The 20,124-nt window shown below is 40.7% G+C and overlaps 1 protein-coding gene across 2 annotated transcripts in view; it reads left to right on the forward strand.

Annotated features, from left to right (window-relative positions):
* Positions 1-3,936: 3,936 nt before the first annotated feature.
* NAR1 (ferredoxin hydrogenase) overlaps positions 3,937-20,124 on the forward strand; it is a 78,857-nt gene continuing 62,669 nt past the window's right edge. For both annotated transcript variants that reach the window (XM_087663845.1, XM_087663846.1), the window contains exons 1-2: positions 3,937-4,285; positions 4,684-4,784. In XM_087663845.1, coding sequence (XP_087519971.1) covers positions 4,184-4,285; positions 4,684-4,784 — 203 coding nt within the window. In that variant the 5' untranslated portion in view covers positions 3,937-4,183. The remainder of the gene's footprint in view (positions 4,286-4,683; positions 4,785-20,124) is intronic.

Below are 20,124 nucleotides of genomic sequence, written 5' to 3' on the forward strand. Positions count from 1 at the left end.
TTCCTCATCCTGTTGTACATGTGTACATGTTGTACTGTATTTTTCTTTTTTCTTTTCACTCCTCACTAGGGCAGATTCGCCTTTAAGTGGGAGGTTGTTGGGGGTAAAGGCACCTTCGCCTAGCTGCCTGTGTATTACTACACTGACAGTCAACCACCACTACACATTGCAGGTGGCAGGCGCTCGTCATCGTCACTTTATTCTTTATTCTTTCAGTGATAGTTTGAATAAAGAAGGTCCGGTCACACATTGTGACCGTTGGAGTTCCCATTTCTTGTCTCTCTCTTTCTTGCTCTTGCTCTCCTACCATAACTCTCCAGTGCAAACTTCGATCCTTCTCACCTTTTAGGAACATATCAAGACATCATCCAATTGGAGAAGAGGATTGACTCGGGAGAACACAATCTCCAAGAAAAATTCCTTATGATGAAGACAACTCTTAGAAGGGAGGAAATAATTGAGGTGGAGAGTCTGCAGATATTCTTCGAGGATTGGTGGGTAGACAAAGTAGATAGACCAACTAAAGGGAACTTCAAACAACTCAAACAAAAACAAAGTAAATACCAAATTCACTTTCTAAGGAAAGAGGATGGTACCATGGCCTAGTCTCATAGAATGAAAACTTAGCGATTGTCCACACACACTTCTTTAATATATTCAATGTATTTTGAGCTCCTACACCCCCACAAATTCAAGCCAAGGCCAAGGTCTCCAGATGCACGAAAAGGGGCAGTTTCCCCTTGAAATAGCCACCGTCCTAGAGGTGGATATACTTAGCTTCGAATTGACTGACACTATAAAGACTTTGGCAAGGGGCAAATCTCACAGCCCTAATGGGTTACTGAATGAATTCTTTCAAACATTTAAGGATTTACTCATCCCCCCCTATTGGAGGTGTGGAAAGAGTCAATTCAGATTGGGTCCCTTCTAGCCTTCCTTAACAAAGGAGTTGTCAAACTAATCCATAAGAATGAGGAGAAAGAGATACTAGGGAATTGGAGACCAGATCACTTGTCTAAACACAGCCTAGCTAAGACACTTGCCAGAAGGCTCTCTACCCACCTTTACAAATGGATTAGGAAGGAGCAAAACGGCTTTGTCAAAGGTAGATACATTTTGGACACAATAATCAACCTTTGGGAAGGATTGGATTTGCACAATGGAATATTAAGAACTATATCTTTTTGAAATTTGACTTCAACAAAGCATATGATAGGTTGGAGTGGGACTTTATTCTCCAAGCCCTCCTTGACATGGGTCTAGGCTGTTGTTTTATCAAGTTTATCTCTATTCTATTTGGGAATGCAACGACGAGAACCATTGTGAACGGAGACCTCACACCCCCATTCCCTCTCAAACATTCCATTAGACATGGGTGCACGCTCGCCCCTCTTCTCTTTGCTATAGCTGCATATGGATTAGGGTGTCTAATAGAGGAGCAATATTAGAAAGGTTGCATAAGAGGAATTAGACTACTGGGGGGAGCCAAAGACATGATTTTAAATTTGTTTGTAGTTGACACCAATTCAACTTTGAACAATGATCCTGTATCTATCTCCTCTTTTTGGGCATGTTTAGAGACGTTCTACCTTACTTTTGGCTCTAAAATAAACCACCCTAAAACAAGGTCCAAAACGCTCATCCAAGATCCCCCCCTTTAAGCAAGATGCAAACCCATCCAAGAAGGATCTGTATTTTGGCTCCTAAGGGGTTCCAATGGGGTTTGATGTGACCATGAAACAAAGATGACAATGGGTAATAGACATACTCTTGACCAAAATCAACAAGTGGAATGATCTAAAGATGGGATTCGCCTCGAGAATAGTTATTCTCAACCACATCATCCTCCCCTCTTGTGTATACTTCCTATCATGTTGGTAGCCCTCAAGTTCCAACATCCCCCCATTTGAGTCCCTGTGCAGAAACTACCTTTGGGGTGGAGATTCCAATAAATTCAAAATCCCCAAAGTAGCTTAGAAAACATGTACCTTACCAAAAAAACTAGGTGGCCTCAGAATTCTAGACATGCACTCTCTTGCCAACAAGCTCACCTGCAAGTGGGTACTTAGAAGCATGTCCCACCCTAAGGAAGACTGGGCTGCCCTATTTGTTCACTCCTTGACCAAATTCAAAGTTGTTGCTTGCCCATGGCTCAACAACATAGCCCCCCATATAATGATGTTTGTTGACTTCAAATTCATTCCCATAGGAGCCACCCCACTAGTCAAACAGTAATGGGGAGCATGGACTCAATTCAAGTCCCTCCTTCACCTCACCAAATCAACAAAAAACATGTGATGCTAGTGAATGACTCCATCTGGCTCAATATAATTGTACCACCGTGCCCATTACAGCATCTAAAGCAAGTAACTCAGCTCAACTGGAAAGGCCTCAAAATTTTAGAAGGATATGTGGGACTCCCCTCTAAAAACTAGCTTGACAATAGACCCTTGCAATTAAAGTTTAGGCTTGGCAATAAAGTTATAGCATTTATCTTAGAAAGGAGAGTGATCTGGCATAATAATGTTCCAATGTCTTATTCAAGTTAATGGAAAATTTTGGTGCTAACTCATTCTATTGGAAGAAGGAGAAGCTCTCCCCCATGCCCAACCTCCCCCCTTCCAACTGACATATAATATAGAAACTCAACCAAATATAACATCTATCTTGGTCAAAAGACCAATGGGAGTTTAAGTTTAAACAAATTTGGTCAATAGCAATACAACCAAAAGTCTCAAGCCTTATGTGGCTTATTCTTTGCAAAAGTGTATCAACTTAAGAGAAGGTTAGAAGCATTGGAGTGGGGGCTGAAATCTGTCCTTGGCGTGGGCAAAGGAGATGAAACTTTGTCACATATTTTCATAACATGCTCCCAAAATGGGAACACAATGAGCTAGTTGTATAAAGTTATATTTCATTGCTACCCTTATCAGCTCAGTTGGAAGGAGATTCTATCGGGAGAAGCCAATGGGATTCCCTCATTAGTCTGGATCTATGTAAGGGGGATGACTGGAACATTTGGTTGCAAAGAAACTTAGATGTGTTCAGGGGAGATTTCAAAAGTAGCCAAACCAATCTAACTCTTAAATTTTTTTTGTAGGTGCTACACCATGCGGGACTCATCACAGGGATGGAAGCAAAATTGGAAGTCATGCGCTTGCTGATTAAGTTGACCAAGGGGTAGAAAGAAGCAGCCTGGAACATGAAAATGAGGGAAATGGTAGTAGTGGTCCTTGCTTAAATGGAAAATGCAGTCTTCGCTGGGCTTGCCTCCCAATGCAAGTTGCTGGAAAGCTGTGGAGTTGGATAAAGAAGAAGTGCCATTAGAAATAAGGAGGATGCTAGTCCACCAAGAGTTCTAGCAGCTCGAACATCAAGGGGCATACTGGTCATCCGTATTTCAAGCTAAAGGCACCTTCCCAGAATACCAGACTTGATCCCCCATATGACACTCCTCTCCCATGACCATACAATGTAACTAATAAGTAGGAGCCACCTAAGCTACCCTCAATCAGGCCACGTAAACAATATATAATCAGCATAAGGGAGTGTACCATTTTGATGTACTTCTCAACTTTTTTACTTTGGTACAAATTACGTGCAAATTCCATGGAAAAAAAGTTTGTTATAATATGCATATCACTAGTTTATATAAATATTTTTCAAAAATACATTTACAAAAATTTATAAAAATCAATAATGAAAAGTATTTTGTTTTAATATTGTAATTTATACAAATTCATCCCAAAAAATCTAAAAAACATAATGGCAGGACCATACAAGATGAAGTTGTTAATTAAACTGGGCAATTCTTAGTGAGACTCATTAGGTACCTTGTTATAAAATAAGGCGTTTTTACTGGCTTCGTTACCTTGTGTAGTGAAAAGAGGGCGGTTCTAAGGGCGTTAATGATGTTATGTAGCTCTAAATGCAAATACGAAGAAACAGGAAACCAACGAGAGAGAGAGAGAGAGAGAGAGTGTGTGTGTGTGTGTGTGTGTGTGTGTATGTGTGTGCCAGAGAGACTATGTGAGAGAGACTGGTTATCGAAGGGAGTTGTGTTCACAAAATCCTGAGGCACCGAGTCATTGAAAAGAGAGAGAGAGAGAGAGAGAGAGAGAGAGAGAGAGAGAGAGAGAGGCACCGACTCATTGAATTGTGATAGTTTCCTGGCACTCGCAGCATGTCCGAAAGATTCTCACCAGCTCTGAAGTTAGGGGATTTGAACGATTTTATTGCTCCATCTCAGTCTTGCGTTGTGTCTCTCAATGGCAAACGAAAAGAGGTACTTTGTCTGCAGCTCAATTTTGTCTCAGAACTTATCGTGTTTCTAGACTTGCGATGGCCTTTTCTTACTGTGATTTTAATTAAGACCGTCGTAACTTGTAATTATGAGACAATGGTGCTCGATGTAACATCCAATTCGAGACCTGGTATGATCATGCATTTTATATCGATGCTTACACATATAGCCTTGTTTAAACTTGGCCTAAACAGACCGAGAAGGTCTGAATCTGATCGTATTTTAAGGAGAACAGTTCCTTTTGGTTTGTTTTGTTTATGGGGCTTGGCCTTGATTTTCAATGCTCTGTGAGTTTCGATTGTTGACTGGTTACTACATTTAGAGTAATGGGCATTTTACTCTGATTGAGCTTTTTGATGATGATAAATTGGCTTTTACAGACACAAGCCTTGCAATCAAATCTTGTGGAGCTAAGAAGACCAAATCAAGTTCTTGATGTGGAGCCAGTAAAGGTGACTCTTCATGACTGCTTGGCCTGCAGGTAATGTAGAACACTGCTTGGTTGCAAAATTCCATGTGTTTACTGGTAAACACTTTTGGAGGATCTTTTCAGTGAACTCATGGTAAACACTTGATTTTGTTCTGTGGAGCAGTCCTTGTCTTCTCAATGTCTATCTCAGTGCTATCCATCTTGATCACGTGATTTAGTAGCTTGTTGTGGCTGAGCTGCACAGTGGCCAAGTCTAGGCTATTCTACATTGGTGGGAATGCATCCATCCCTGGCCTGTGGAAAATGAGCGGCTTGCCTCCTTCTGCTGCAAGCTGGTTAAGAACATATTGCTAGCCAAGGCCTAGTTGTCCCTGTTGATGGACAGATTGACTAGTCCAATCTGTCCTGTCCAGTACAACATGTCCGATCATGCCCGATGGTGTTCGATCCAAACTGTCTGACTGTTTTAAAGTGCCTGTTTGTGACCATTTGGGGTAGTTGTAGGTGGTGTTTAGGCTTCCTTTCCCACAACACATGTCCCCTTCCCGGCAAAAAAAAAAAAAAAAAAAAAAAAAAACCCTCTTCTTCTTCTAGCAATATATTCTCTCCCTCTCTAATTTCAAGGTCAACTTTCAAGCTCTCTACTCTCAAACTCTATTCACAAGCTTTCTACTCCTTACTCCCTCAAGCTCTCCTTTGCCCTATGTTCTACCTCCACTCGCAAGCTCTCCATATGTAAACTCTAGTGTAAAGACTCTAACGTTTGAAGTGTATTATTTGAAGTCCCAATTTAGGTATAGACTTTAAAGTTATACATATAATTTTTTTGCCAAGGCATCAGACAAAGGGTAGTCGTCGGCTGCCCAGTGGCCTACCAGGACTTGCAAAGGCAGATGGAACCCAACTGCACTCAAGGGTGTCGATGAGGAGGGAAAGGTTGATGAAGGATGGTGAGGTGGTGGTGAAGAACTACTGGTGGATATAGCTCAAGATTCACTCAAGGGTGCTTTGCACAATGAGACGTATAGGGTAGTATGCGCATGCAATAGAGGTATCACTTAGATAATGTTTCTCCTGGGGAAATTATTTACTTGCCCAAGTGTGCTTTTGATGAAAGCATGCAATGCAAAGGAGAAGGAGGGAGGGGCCGGGGGAGGAGGTTGATATTGAAGACAAGTACCATAACTTGTAGAATATCATGAAAGGGTAGGAACCCTCTCTTAACCTTGGATGTCGAAGCCGAAGGAGGAAGAGGAGCCCAATATTAGTCTTTGTTTGGTGCTGAGAACCATGATGAGAGATGAAGATGAGGATGAAGCACTTTGAATAGAAGAGTGAGGTAGAAGTTACTGCCATGATAGCATCAAGAGAGATGTTGCATGATCTGCCTCGAAGGAGGAAGAGGAGCCCAATATTAGTTTTTGTTTGGTGCTGAGAACCATTATGAGAGATGAAGATGAGGATGAAGCATCCCGAATAGAAGAGTGAGTTAGAAGTTACTGCCATGATAGCATCAAGAGAGATGTTGCATGATGAGGATGTCAAAGCCGAAGGAGGAAGAGGAGCCCAATATCAGTCTTTGTTTGGTGCTGAGAACCATGATGAGAGATGAAGATGAGTATGAAGCACCCCGAATAGAAGAGTGAGATAGAAGTTACTGCCATGATAGCATCAAGAGAGATGTTGCATGATCCGCCTCGAGAGGGGAAGCCTCCATATTGGTAGAAGAGCAAATCTCCTAGGAAGATAAAACCACAAAAGGAATAATACCCATCCCATGTCTCTAGCCTAGGAACGACCAATGCAAACCTACATGTTAGCCCTAGATTGAAATACAAAACTTTGCAAAAGAGATTAGAATTTGTAAAACAAAGAGTAGTAGTAAGATGCTCCAAAGCAAAACAAAACAAAAAAGTAAAGCTAAATGAAAGATGTGCAACAAGTGCGTGTATGAGTGAATGCAGTGGAAGACTGAAGAAGGAAAGACTAAAGGTGTGGTCACTATCGCATATGTCCATCAATAGGTCATTGCCAATGAAATGCCTAACAAGGTGGAGAAGTGGTCCTAGATGGAGTTGCAGAGAATGACCTAGGAATGGATGCAAAGAGTGCAATGAGTGAGGAGCCAACAAACCAATCAGCTAATCCTTTAGGGGTAGTGAAAGATATGGGCTGTTGAGGCTGTCCACGTGCCACATGTCCAATAGTAATTGTGCCAAAAGGAGTAGATGGGGCAATAGCGAGAGGCAAAGCCCCACTGGATTGTCCAGCAGGAGTGGAGACAGTTACAACGGTTTATAGTGGTTTCTTAGGAGGAAGACCTTGGGCCTAGGTACGACACTCCTTATCCACATAGTCCAATCTCCTGGCAGTGGGTGCAAAATCTATTTTTCTTAGGGAGTCGTTGCTAGATGGGTTTTATTTCTTTGGTTCCATTTGAGGAAGGGGTGTCACCCTTGCTTTGAGGTGCCTTTACATCTTGAGAGCTCTTGCCACCTCCGGTTTTCCCTTGCGAAGAAGAGGTAACCAAACCCCTCTTTGAATAAGAGTACGTGGAGGACTCCTCGTGGACTTAATTATGCATCCTTGCGTAATGCAAGAATTGACACTCCAACTACTGAAAGGTTGGCAATCAGGTTAATGAGATAATGTGTTGAATGAAGTGGAAGTATTTTTTAGGCAGCTTGTTTAAGAAGAACGTAACCTGATTGTCATTTGACTTTGGTGAAGTTGTGGCAAACTCATTGACGAGTAATTGCTGATATTTGATCATCTTTACTTTCAGATTGTGCCCTTCCTTATGGAAAATTCTTGAAGCTCAAAGTTGAGATTTATACGCAGAGTGTGATCTTGTGCCATATAGCAGTCAATGAGATGACTCCAACCCTTAGATGCGAGGAGAAAATGCTGCAACCAAGAGTGAAACTTAGGAAGCAAACCTTGCATTAGCTCAACATTGGTTGTGGTATTGGCAGGCTCTCCATTGACGGATGTGATTAGGGTGGGTGAGTTGAGGATTTGGCATAGGCTCTAGATCAATGACTAGATCCCAAAGACTGTGAGATTGAAGCACTTATTGCATGAAGTTCGACCAAGTGGTGAAATTTGACCCATTTATATGAGTCTTATTTGTGAAGCATTCTTAACCATTGCAATAGGAGTGGTAGTGCTAGGAGACGGATAAGCTTTGTAATGGGGTTAGGGTGTGGGAGTGGAGTACACATGGGAATTAATCCTAGAGTGCCCACCATGCATGTGAAAAGTGTGCACAGTGGATCCAAATGTGAATATGGGCTGCTGGCTAGGCATGGGCATGGTCATCGCATGAGTAACTCATGGAGGAGAGAGAGGGATATCTGGAGCAAAAGATGGAAATCCCTATGTAGGAGTGACCCATGGAGTGTGGGACAATGTACCATAAGGAGAGGATAGAAATCCATGTGACTGGAAGGTCGATGAATGGGAAGGTGAGTGATCGGGGGTGGTGAGGGGGATGCTCATCATAGTTGTCCTAGGGTAAAAAGTACTCACTTGTGGGTATGTGGAAGGCGTAGTATTAAAGGGTGGCAATTTCCCTAACGATGTACGAGGATGCAAAGAGATAGTGAAGTGAGGGTAGGTAGAATATGGTGTGGAGAAAGAGAAAGTACTAGGAGCAGAGATGGAGGATCCAACTCTTAGTGTGTTGGATGCGGAAGTGGAGTATAATCTAAGTTTTTGGAATGAAGAAGAGAGGAAATTGGGGTGTGGATCAGAAGAAGGTGGGATGGTAGGGATTTAAGAAGAGTGGTTTACATGTTCAAATGAAACAGAAGATGTAGATATACCTGATGAAGGATGGATGTATGCTTCAAGAGTCCCCACTATTGAAGTTTAACATATTGTAAATCATTCGAATTGTGCACACCAAAAGGACAATCCTGCTCTTGGGCCTTGCTATTATATATATTTTTACTATGGAAGAACTTAAAAAGTTGAGGTTGTGGGATGTGGCTCTAGGGCATAGAGGAGGTTGGGCAAGCTAGGTGTGTAGTAAAGGGGGTGGGCACATGTGTACCAAAATTTTGACGATGTAATGATGGTGTTTTTGGATTTCCGCCAAACCTCCTTGAAGTCTTGGTCCATTTCACTAGATCCATTTCTTGTATCTAATGAGGTGTTGGAAGATTTGGAGTGACATGATGCGGATTGCTTTATCATCACCTTTCTATGGAGTCATTTTTAAGGAGATGCTAGGATAAACATAGAGCACATAAAGTTCAACACTTGTGGCAACACAATTTGATGAATCCTCAAGGGAAGAAGAGAGTATAGAAACGATTAGAATGTACAAAGAGACTAATGGCCTCATATAACTTGAGGATTGAAAATGGTAGTGAGCACATGGTAGCACTTTGTCCCTTTTACACGAAAAAGCTCTACTAGATGAGCATTATCTTCATGTATCTATTGCTCATTTTCTATAGGTCCTACAATAGGCTCCTTCTCTCCTTCCAACTCCCCCTTATCCCCTTCAGTGATTGGAACTCCAATGGGCTCCTCCTCTCTGTCCAACTCCCCCTTTTACTCTTCATAGACAACATGGTCAATGGGTTTCTCTCTCTCTAGGCCGGAGAGAGCATACTCTACTTGCTTTTACCTAGAAGGTCCCATGCTAAAGAGACCAAGGTATTGGACCAAGGCTGTCACATAGGAGTCTGAGGGCTTGTTAGGATTTGCAAAGTGATGGATATCTTCTTTTGAATAGCCTAAAATATGGCTTTTTTTTTGGGATGAATCTTGCTCTCAAGATCCATAAAATATAGTCAGTGTACATGACCATCCTCAAGGGTGTGAATGGTAAGGGAACGATGAGGTAACATTGTTGCAAATGTTGTGCATGTGGATCCAAGTTGATCACTTTGAATAGGTAAAAGGAAGATATGCTTTACACATAGAAATAGGGAACGGCCGTTCTAGCCTGTAGGAACGGCCTAACGCATTCTAGACCCTTGGAGGAGGTGAAATGGATAGGGAACGTTCCTTGCCGTTCCCAAGGCCGTTCCCTGCCGTTCCTTGCCGTTCCCTGCCATTCCCCTTGCCGTTCCATGTTTGGAATGGCCGTTCCAGGCCTATTGACAAAAAAAGTAGGTTTTTCACGTTTTTTCTTTTTCTTTGTATCACACTTCTACCACATGTTCACCCATCTCCATCGCCTAATGTGCACACACAAATCTCTCTCTCTCTCTCTCTCTCTCTCTCTCTCTCTCTCTCTCTCTCTCTCTCTCTCGCATTGAATATTCAAAGTGTCAAGACAACCCACAAGCCAATCAGGAGTCCATGCAAAGTTCAAATTTGATGCATTATGAACTCTTGCAAATCACAATCAAATTTCAGTCTATTCTCAATTCCAAGGTAATCATCCATTTATATTGTCTAATTTCAAGGGAAACTGGGATAATTAGGGCAATTTGGAGCTATGGGGGTAATCGAGTCAATTTTGGGACATTCGGGTCAATTTGGAGCACTGAGGGGTATTGGGACAATTAGAGGGACATTCTTTGGGGCAACTTGGGTCATGTAGAGCATATTTGGGGCACTTAAGACACGTGTTGTTCCCCCCGTTCCCGTTCCCTGTTCCAAGTAACTATGGCTTTACATGATGCAAGGGTTTTCATTTGGGTGACCATCCAATGTAATCCTTAAGTGTCCAATTCACAAAACACAATGCAATGGAAAGGGGTAATGCAATTTTGGGAACATGCATGCAATGGGTGTCACTTGAGCAATGCCTTTGTAGGGGAATTGTTTACACACTCGATCACTTTTCTACAAAATGATCATCCAGATACAAGCAAGAGATAAAATAAGTACAATACCAAGTCATTGTGAATACCAAGGGGAAAAACTGCCTCCCGTCACCATATGATCAATACTCTAGGTGGAAGGAGAAGTAAGCACTGGCTCCATTATGTTTGATGTCAAAGGGGTTTTGTGAGGAAAAACACCCAATGAAGAAGCATGTGTATGAGTTGGAAACATGTGAAAAGAATGATCTCTGTGGTAGTCCCAAGGAAGGTTCAAACCTTAGACTTGGGAGAAGCCTCCATGGTGATCCAAGAGGGTAAACAAGGAAGATGCTGCCATAGGAGTGGTGAACTATCCATGTCTTTGGGCCCAACCAAAACTAGAAGATGCTTACAATGTTAATCCCTTATTGAAATGCAAATCAAGCATAAGTACTTGTATGAAATCTTAGGATGCGCCATCAATGAAGATGCTTTTGGTGCCTTAAAAAGGCTAAGAAGAGAACTTACTACCAAAAGATGGGTAAGCTCAAGATGATGTAATAGAGTAAGAAAAGGAATAGCGGAAGGGAGAGTATAAACTTGAGCAAGCCATGCAACAATTTGAATATATATGGGTGGGAATGGGGGGTCACTTCTTGGTTAGCGCCATAAGGTATCCAAACCAAGAAAAGCACTATGCACCATGATCCTTTTGACGGCTGGTCATGTGGAAAGTGGGCTCGGTTGCTTTTGGTTGGGAATTGGAAGTAGCTAGCAACTAAAAGAAGAGATCAAAGATTGATTGCGCATACCCTCAATGGAGGCATGATGGGCTTGAGGACCAAAGTCCATGTGAGGAGTGATAGACTAATCAAATAACCCTTCCAAACTTGAGAAGGGGGTTGGTTAAGAGGGATGTCCATACATTACGACTAGTGGGTCTCCATCAATTAGTGTGAGCTCCTTGTAAAGACCAAAAAGATCGAGATGTGGATTGCAATGCGGGCTATGACCAGCCTTCCTCCCATCCCCCATCCCTTTATCTTATTGAAACATCCCCCTAGGATCCAACTTGCACATGAGACACGATGCAAGCCAAAGTCACTAGAAAAGGGACTGGACATTAGACTCACCTCCTAGCTATAGAGCCAAATAGGCTCACCCCCAAGCTTGGGAACTAGTAGCACTCCGCGTCACGACTACATCCCAAGGGTTGGCATCATATAACACTAGTCCATACCATCCTAGTGTACGGATGTGTCGACAAATGGGCCAAGAGTCCAAGAGTGGTGGCCATATCATGAATTTGCACAATAGAGCCTTGAGTCCTATAAATAGAAATCTGCTGCCCTAACCTCGAAGTGTCCTTAGAGTGCATTCACACCAAGTGACTTTGTAACCACCGCAACTAGTGTTGTTAGGGCCCATCCGGATGTCCAAGGACATAACACTTCCCCCCTTATGCATGATTGTTGTCCGCCTCTAAGCGGGTTTTCCACTTGACCAAATACTTGGGATAAATGGTGTGATAGGATTGTTTAGTCCTAAGGTCAAGAACCAATTCAGGTTTGAGTGAAACATTATGAGTAGCATTCTCAAGCCGTGGGACTTCCTAATGTTATCAATCTAGTCAGTTCATGTGTGAGTCTGGGTTATGCTTGACATTACTGGGTATTTTAGGCATTTTATGGTGGTCATCTTAGTGATTATTTAGGCATTTATTACTGGCCGACCAGCATTAAATGCTGCCCGACTAGCTGCCATATTTGGCATATTTTGGGCCTATTTATTCAGTGGCTCCTTCTCCTCTCATTTAGTTATCATCATTCTTCAGGTGGTCTTCCTATTGGAGAGAGGTGCCGGTGTTGGTGCCGGTGCCCACACAGGCAGAGACTCATTGTTGTATACGTCATTTTCGTGTTTGTATATGGATCCCATTTCTCGAGCACATCTCTGAGTTCTCTTCTTTTGTAGTGTTCTTTTGTTTTCTTTCTCTTTTGTCTTGTATTTGAGTACTTGTCTATGCTTCCATTGCTGCACCACTTCTGACACCTCAATTGGGTCAATCTACTCACCTTGTCCTAATTGTTCTTTCAAACAACTCACGTGGAACACAAGGTGAACTCGGATTTCCGAAGGTAAGTCCAACTCATAGGATACACTACTTATCTTCTTTGTAATCTGGAAAGGACCACAATACCTCGAAGATAATTGGTAGCGCTTGCCGATATTCATTAAATGGGAGTCCTTGGGGACTTTAAGGTAAACCCACATGCCTTCTTGGAGCTCCCTAGTAGTACGGTTGGTTAGCATAAAACCGTGGCATGATCGTGGTCCGCTTTAATACTTTTCCTAGCAGTCATCAACATCCCATTCATATTGTGCAGAAAGTCGAGTAGGGACTACATTTTCACTCTTCCGAGTTTTGTGGCAATCGGTGGTTTCGGCTCATAACCGTACATAAGAATAAAGGGACTATAATTTGTAGCCGAATGCTTAGCATTGTTATAAGCAAGCTCAATTTGAGGAAGGCAATAATCCCAATCAGATTGTCTATGGGAGACATATGTATGCAACATATTCTCCATGGTTTCATTTGTTTGTTCGGTCAGCCCATCAGTTTCAAGATGTTTCGAGGATGACATGGACAATTGAGTTTCCAGTTTTTGGAATAATTAAATTGACTAGGCTAATTTGTACCCCAAGTGTCCCTAAGCAGTTATTTATCTCTAGATTGATATTAATTAAATAATTAATGCCTAGTCTCTAATGTTACCACTGATATTAGTGGCTAATAAATTTATCTAGGCCCAAATCTGACATTGAATACTACCGAGTACCTATCAAACATAACTTATAATATTATAACTTTTGCCTTTGGCACCAACTGATATCTCGGAGTCTTGGGTTGCACACTATGAAATAATTTACTTGAACCTTACATGTGCAAGTCACATTAGCACATTTGATTAACTTTAATCAAATGCTAAGCAAAGCACTAAAATTTCACGTCTTCGAGATAGTCCCTCTTGAACTAGTCGCCAAATCTTACCAAAGTGGAGATCATTTTGGCAATGTCCTTTGAGAGAAATTAATTAGTCGAGATTTTGGAGAAGGATAAGTCATTGACTTCATGAATTTGACTAAGAGCATTGGCAGCCATATTAGTTGCTCCTTTTCTATATCAAATTTCGAAGTCAAACTCTTGTATAAGCTTTGCCCATCTCGCCTTGTGGCCACCCTAATGCCATAAAAAATCAAGATGACAAGACCAAGGTATAACAACTTTCTACGAAAGAATTCACACGTGGATTGCTTTTGTCTCAAGAGACGTAAGACGATGTGTAAATGTTTGGTGTGTTCCTTCAACAACTTATTATAAACAAGAATGTTGTTGAGGAGAACGACTATCTAGTTTCCAAGATATGGATAAAATAAATCATTTGTTATTTATTGGAAAGTTGCAGGAGTATTGGTCAATCCAAAAGGTAGGACCAGAAATTGAAAATGTCTATACCATGTTCGAAATACAGTTTTTGGGATATTCTCCGAAGTTATCTAGACCTTAGATCGACTTTGGTGAAATAGGGCACACCACAAAGTTTGCGTGTCTCCAACACTAAAGAAGCAGCAAAGTCTGCTTTTGCACGACAACCATTTGCACTTCATACGAACGAAAGAGGTTCCGAGCATTCTAAAGCTTCAGAGGTAAAGTTTAGTGAGCTACATTTTAGTGATATCCTTAAGAGGGTATTTTCTCTTACTAAACCTCACTATCTCCTAAGAAAACTCTCTTCTTCTGTTCAAACCCTAGAAAAAATATCTTCTCATGACATTTCTCCAAGATCTAAAAAATGTTTCAAAAGCAATAATCTTATTGAGTCCTTTTCCTATCCTAATCACCCCACTAATGTTCATAAAAGTTCCTCTATAGGATCTACTCTCCATGATATTAATGAACTTGTGAATAGAGTTACTTTTTAAGCTAGTCATATAGAACAACTCATAGAAAACCAAAAAAGCCTTGTATCTAATTTCCTTACTGTTCCACACTGCTCTCCTCCTATTACACCTAACCCTTCCACTATTCCTCAATAATTTGATTCTATTGGTCCTGATGTTCCTCCACAATCTCATTCTCTTAATCCTAAAGATAAGAACAAAAATCTTGTATTAAGTTCTTATGATGTTCTTAAAGAAGAGACATAGAATCTCCCATCTATTTCTTCGACTGAGCTTCAACCGTCTTATCCAATCAATCTTTGTACTACACATAAGGATCTTTCATCTGGTTCTCCTGTTTCTAAACAAATTTGTCTTACTGATCTTAAAGAAGCGGAAAAGGATATTGCATCTATTTCTCCAACTGGCACTCAATAGCCTTGTCATGGTGATTTTAATCTTGAAGATAAATACAACCATGTTGCATCTTGGTCTTCTCATGCTTCACCACAGTCTCATCCTCCAGATCTTGAAGAAGAACCTAAAGCATTGGCACCGAGTTCCTCTCTTCAACATTGTCTTACTCTCGGCAAAAGAGAAGAACAATCGTTTACTACTTGTATTCCCTTACATTCCTTGAAGGATAGAGATTTGGACAACAAGATCCTAGCAAAGTGGTCATCACCTACCACTACTTATGTTTCGAAGAACAGAGATTTGGAATCCCCAATTCAAGATGCGAGTAAAGGTAAAGAAGAAGAGTCATTATCTACTTCATCTACTTCTTCTTGTGTTAAAACCAAAGAAAATCAGAATGTGCTTTGCATGATGTATAGCAAAGAAAATGAGCTAACAAGGATTAGTCAAGTTACACCAACATCTGAAAAAGAAACATCCTCTCCTAACTCTCCATTAATTAATATGCCCATTCTTAAGTCTTCTCCCCAAAAGAATAGTGCAGAAACTTCTGCTAAAGCTCCTCCACCTTCTTGGACATTCTCCCTAGACAGAGAACAAGACTGGTATCATGTGTTCGCTAAGATTCCCAAAGCTTCTCCTCCAACATCTTGGAAATTGTCCCCTGACAATGAACAAGAGTTATGGCATGCAACAACTAAAAGAGATAGAGATGGAGAACTTCCCAAAGCCGGATACAAGCAATGACATCATGAAAACATATCCTCTCAAGCTAGAGGATGATGCTACACAAAAGAAGGATTACTCTAATAGACCTCTTATTACTTCTGTGTGGAATAAACCAATTTTGGACCAAATATCTTGTGAAGCAAAAAAGCGGTGTCATCATGAAGACTCTCACATCTATGGTGAGATAAGTACTAATGGCTCCAATCCAATTGACACCTTTCAGAGATCTATTAAAGAGAAGGAAGCCCTCAAAGGCCGGTGCCCTACGTATGCTCCTCAGAATCAAAATGAGCTTCACAATACTGACTTGAATCATTGGCAAGAAAGGGAACGGGTAGAGACTGTCTATGACATATTAGGAGAAGATCTTAGTTCTCCTTCCTCTCCTCAGGTAACTGATCCTGATTCCCCAACATTGAATTCTTATACATATCAAGAGTCCAACTATCCGAAGTACCCTTGTGGTAAGGATTAGACTAACAAAAGCGAAAAAAGAATTCAATCTCTAGCAGAGTTAGCTGCAGAACAAGACCATGCTTGGATCATGGCATGGAAAGATGAATCTTGGGAGAAAAGGAACCTACCATTCTTAACCACAACCCTTTGTTCCAGCATACTGCTACTGCACAACTCCCTGAACAACAGTATGAGAAAGATCTGCCCTCTCTTAACATGATGAAAGCCATTCCGAAAGAATCTCTCCTCATACTGAAAGAGCAACAAAAGAATGATATCTCTGTGGCATTTTCCAAAGCAAATGAAGAAGAAAATTACATATCTCTGTCAAAAGAAGACATATCTCAATCTCCAGAGTTTTTGGGAGCAAATCAAGGTAAATCTCTCTTTCATTCAGATATATTTTTATCTTTAGAATTGGACAATGAAAAAGAAACTGATCAGAAAGAAAATCCTCTAAGCCCCGAAGCATCACTAGAAGGACCATCTTTTCCTACATCCCCATAGAAGTCAAAATCTAAATCTGACACTCCGCCTCTTTTGGAAAAGAAACCATTTCCCTTCATGACAAGCTCCTCTGAAGAGTTAACCCTCCAATAACTCTTCTCTCCTAGTCCCTCAGAGAATACTCTTGATAAAGCATCCATCATGGAACACTCTTCTCCTCCAAGGGATGTAGGCACAGAGTTTGAAAGATCAAGCAAAGACATTCCTCCAAAAGGTTGGTGGTCTTCTAACTTAGAAATGAGACCAATGTTACATAATCCTGATAATGGAGCATGGGAATACGTCTACCTACAACCCAACATCCAAAGCCCAAAGCATGCAAAGCTAGAAGACTATGTGCCCATGGATGAAGATTATGCCAAAACCATTTTGGAGTTCCTCCACGAAAAGGAACTAATCTTTGCAGATCAAATTGTAGGCAATAAAAAGAAGGAAAATCACAATGCCATATCAAAGGATGAGAGTCTATCCCATCCCTACTTTCCTTCCTCAAAATCAATAACCTTAGTTCGGGTCTCCACTCTGAGAACAGATGCAGAAGATATTCCTCTTGGTGACAAAACAAATCTAGAGCAGTGTAATCATATCCCTAAAGAACAGTCCTTAGATGGTCTCCAACCAAACTCCGAGTGGTTTCAACAATGCATATGTGATGATGATTCTGGTTGCGATGATAATGACCAAACTAAAGAAAGATTATATTCTTATGAGGACTATGCTGATAATCTTGGTAGGGATCATTATGATAAAGATAAAAATCATGGTAAGTTGGACAAACTCTCCCTCATCGTGCCCAATGAATCCATCCCTGACTATATTTCATATCATCCTCACAGGATGAAATATCCCCCTAACGCCAAAATGGGCTATGATTCCCCAAGCTCTCCTCAGTTTGAATATTTTGCCTCTCACAGTCAAGGTTCGAATATTGATGATGTGGATCATGTCAGAGCATTTTACTACGATCAAAGGCTTTATTTGGTGGTACCAAGAACACATTATCCAGGTGATGCACATCTTCCTTCACAGATAAAAAAGCTGCGTCACTATTTTACCCTCTAAATACTGCCTATCTTTTCTTCAAAGAGGAAGAAAATCCATCCATGTTCCAAGTAAAGGAAAATTTTCTATTATGACCACAATCAAACCATTTGATGATCTACGTCAATCCTATTCTTGGAACTTCCTTGGATCCTATCTTTGATCCAAGCATTAAAGGTGATCTCCAGAGATGGTGGGAATCTCTAAAGAATATAGATAAAGATGATGATCCGGGAATTAAAGGTAATCTAAGGAGATGGTGGGAATCTCTGAAAGAAAAATATAAAGACAATGACCCGGGTATTATTTCTCTTCTAATCCTTGAAGAGAACAATAGCATAGAAGGTGCTCCTTGCAAGTTGCCCCTTGCAAAATCACAAAAATAATGTTAAGCACCCTACTAATAACCTACTACTAGTAAGTAAAATATTTGGTTTTTCTTAGCAAAGCTATTATCTAAAAGGGCCTTTGAACAAAACACTATCACCCTAGTCATTCTCCACTCCTTGCAAAGACAAAAAGAGTGCTTACAAGAAGCATCCTTCACAGACAAAAGCTTTTCTAACAAGACAACAGGTCAAAAGAAGCTTGGCCACCTTCAACATGTGCTATAGCAACAGAGGAGAAAAGAATGCTCTCTCCAAAGGAACATCCTTCCTGGCCAAAGAATATTTCTTTATCTCAAGGCTACCCAGAACAACAAGGAGGTTAACTATGTTTTCTCCAAAGAACACTATGTTTTCTCATGGCTAAAATCTTCTATTAAAATGGTCAACGAACTCAGCTGTGGTTAAACAGGACCCTCCCAAACAACATAAAAGGCAATCACCAAAATTGGATATCAAGCAAAGAATGAAAAGGATGATCCCAAGCCAAGGTTTTAAAATGTTAATCCTTATTCCCTAGTAATGAGATTAACAAAAAACCACACTTACCATTTGGAAAAACCAAACCTCATCTACAAGAGTTATTTTTTCAAAAGAAAAATATCACTTGTTTTGAAAGCAAAAGGAAAGCCTTGGCCAAATGTGCGACTCACCAAAACTCAAAAGCAATGCACAATGCACACGTTTGCAAAGGTTTTTCAAAGGATAAAGCCATGTAAAAATACACATCCACATTTCAAACTTTTATGCGTGCAAATCAAAAGAGGGTGAAGTCACATCACAACAACATGCGTACTTTTATGCAATACAAAAGAAGAGGAAGAAAAAGGTCACATCAACATGCAATACTTCTTTATGCAACACAAAGAAGTCATATCATACTTCTTTATGTAATACAAAGAAGAGGAGAAAATAGTGAAGTGAAGAATGAATGATGGATAACAAAAAGAAATGATAAAAAATTTCTTTAACAAATGGATGAAGGAAGAAGAAATGCCAAAACATTTCTTTAACAAAAGAAAAGATGGATGAAAATACCATTTCAACAATAAAGACTTTTCAACCACTTGGAAAAAGGATACAAAGGCACATGGTAACGAAAGGCACATGGAAGAAAATCAAGAGAATCATACGAGTACATCTAAAAAGATTTATAAATATTTTATAGTACTTTTTCACATGGCTAAACATGTGACTCGTTCGCCTTCATGTAGGGAGCACGTTATTCTTCCACCTTTTTATGAGAAACCCATTTTTCTCTAGAGAGTTCCTTCTCTAATATAAAATATCCATCTATATTGTAAAAGAGAACTCCCTTGGATCTATAAAAGAGAGCTCTCTCATCCTTAATGGGGGAGGGACTTTCAAGTTTTCACGAACCCTTTGTACAGTTTTCATTTTGTAGTGGTTTTTAGTGTTTTTAGAAGGTGCTCAACAAGCCTCTCACACCTTCTCTCTCGAAGCTTCTTCCTCAAGCTTCCCTTGTGCAAACCCTCACTTCCTCAAGCTCTTACCCTCACGCCACTTCAAGCTTCCTTTCTCCATAACCTTAAGCCGCTCCAAGCTTCCATACTTCCTTGCTCCATCAAGCACTTACCCTTAAGCCTCTCCATCTTTCTTTTCCATAGCCACGTAACAAGAAGCTCTCCAACTTGCTTCTCCACCATACTTCTCAAAGCTTCCCGACTACCTTCACCATCAAGCTACCTCTACTATTTCTTCCCAAGCTTCCTTTCTCCTCAAGCTTCATATCCCTTAAGTCTCGTAGTCTTTCCTCTACCATTTTTGCCTAAGCCTTGTACTCCATAAGCTCCATGCTCTTGCTTCCAACATACCTTTCCATCTAGCCTTCCATACACTCTTGTAACTACTTCTTCCGCCATATCCACCTGTTTCATGTACACTTCTCTACCTTGTACAAGAAGCTTTATGCTATTCATGCAAAATATAAGCTTGGTCTCCACAATCTAGTGGCATTGTCTCTTGTTTCGTTTTACTTTCTTCGGAGAGTACTATCCCTAAATTAATTTTGAAAAGAGATGTCCTCTTCATTTTCCATGTGTCTTCTCTTGGTTTTTTCCCATGTGCCTTTTCTTTTGTTACCATGTGCCTTTGAAAAAGTTTTTTTTGTGTACATGGTATTCT

This window comes from Lygodium microphyllum, chromosome 23 (assembly GCF_053477565.2).
Source record: "Lygodium microphyllum isolate KBCC chromosome 23, Lygodium_microphyllum_v1.1.10, whole genome shotgun sequence".
In the NCBI taxonomy this organism is placed as follows: domain Eukaryota; kingdom Viridiplantae; phylum Streptophyta; class Polypodiopsida; order Schizaeales; family Lygodiaceae; genus Lygodium; species Lygodium microphyllum.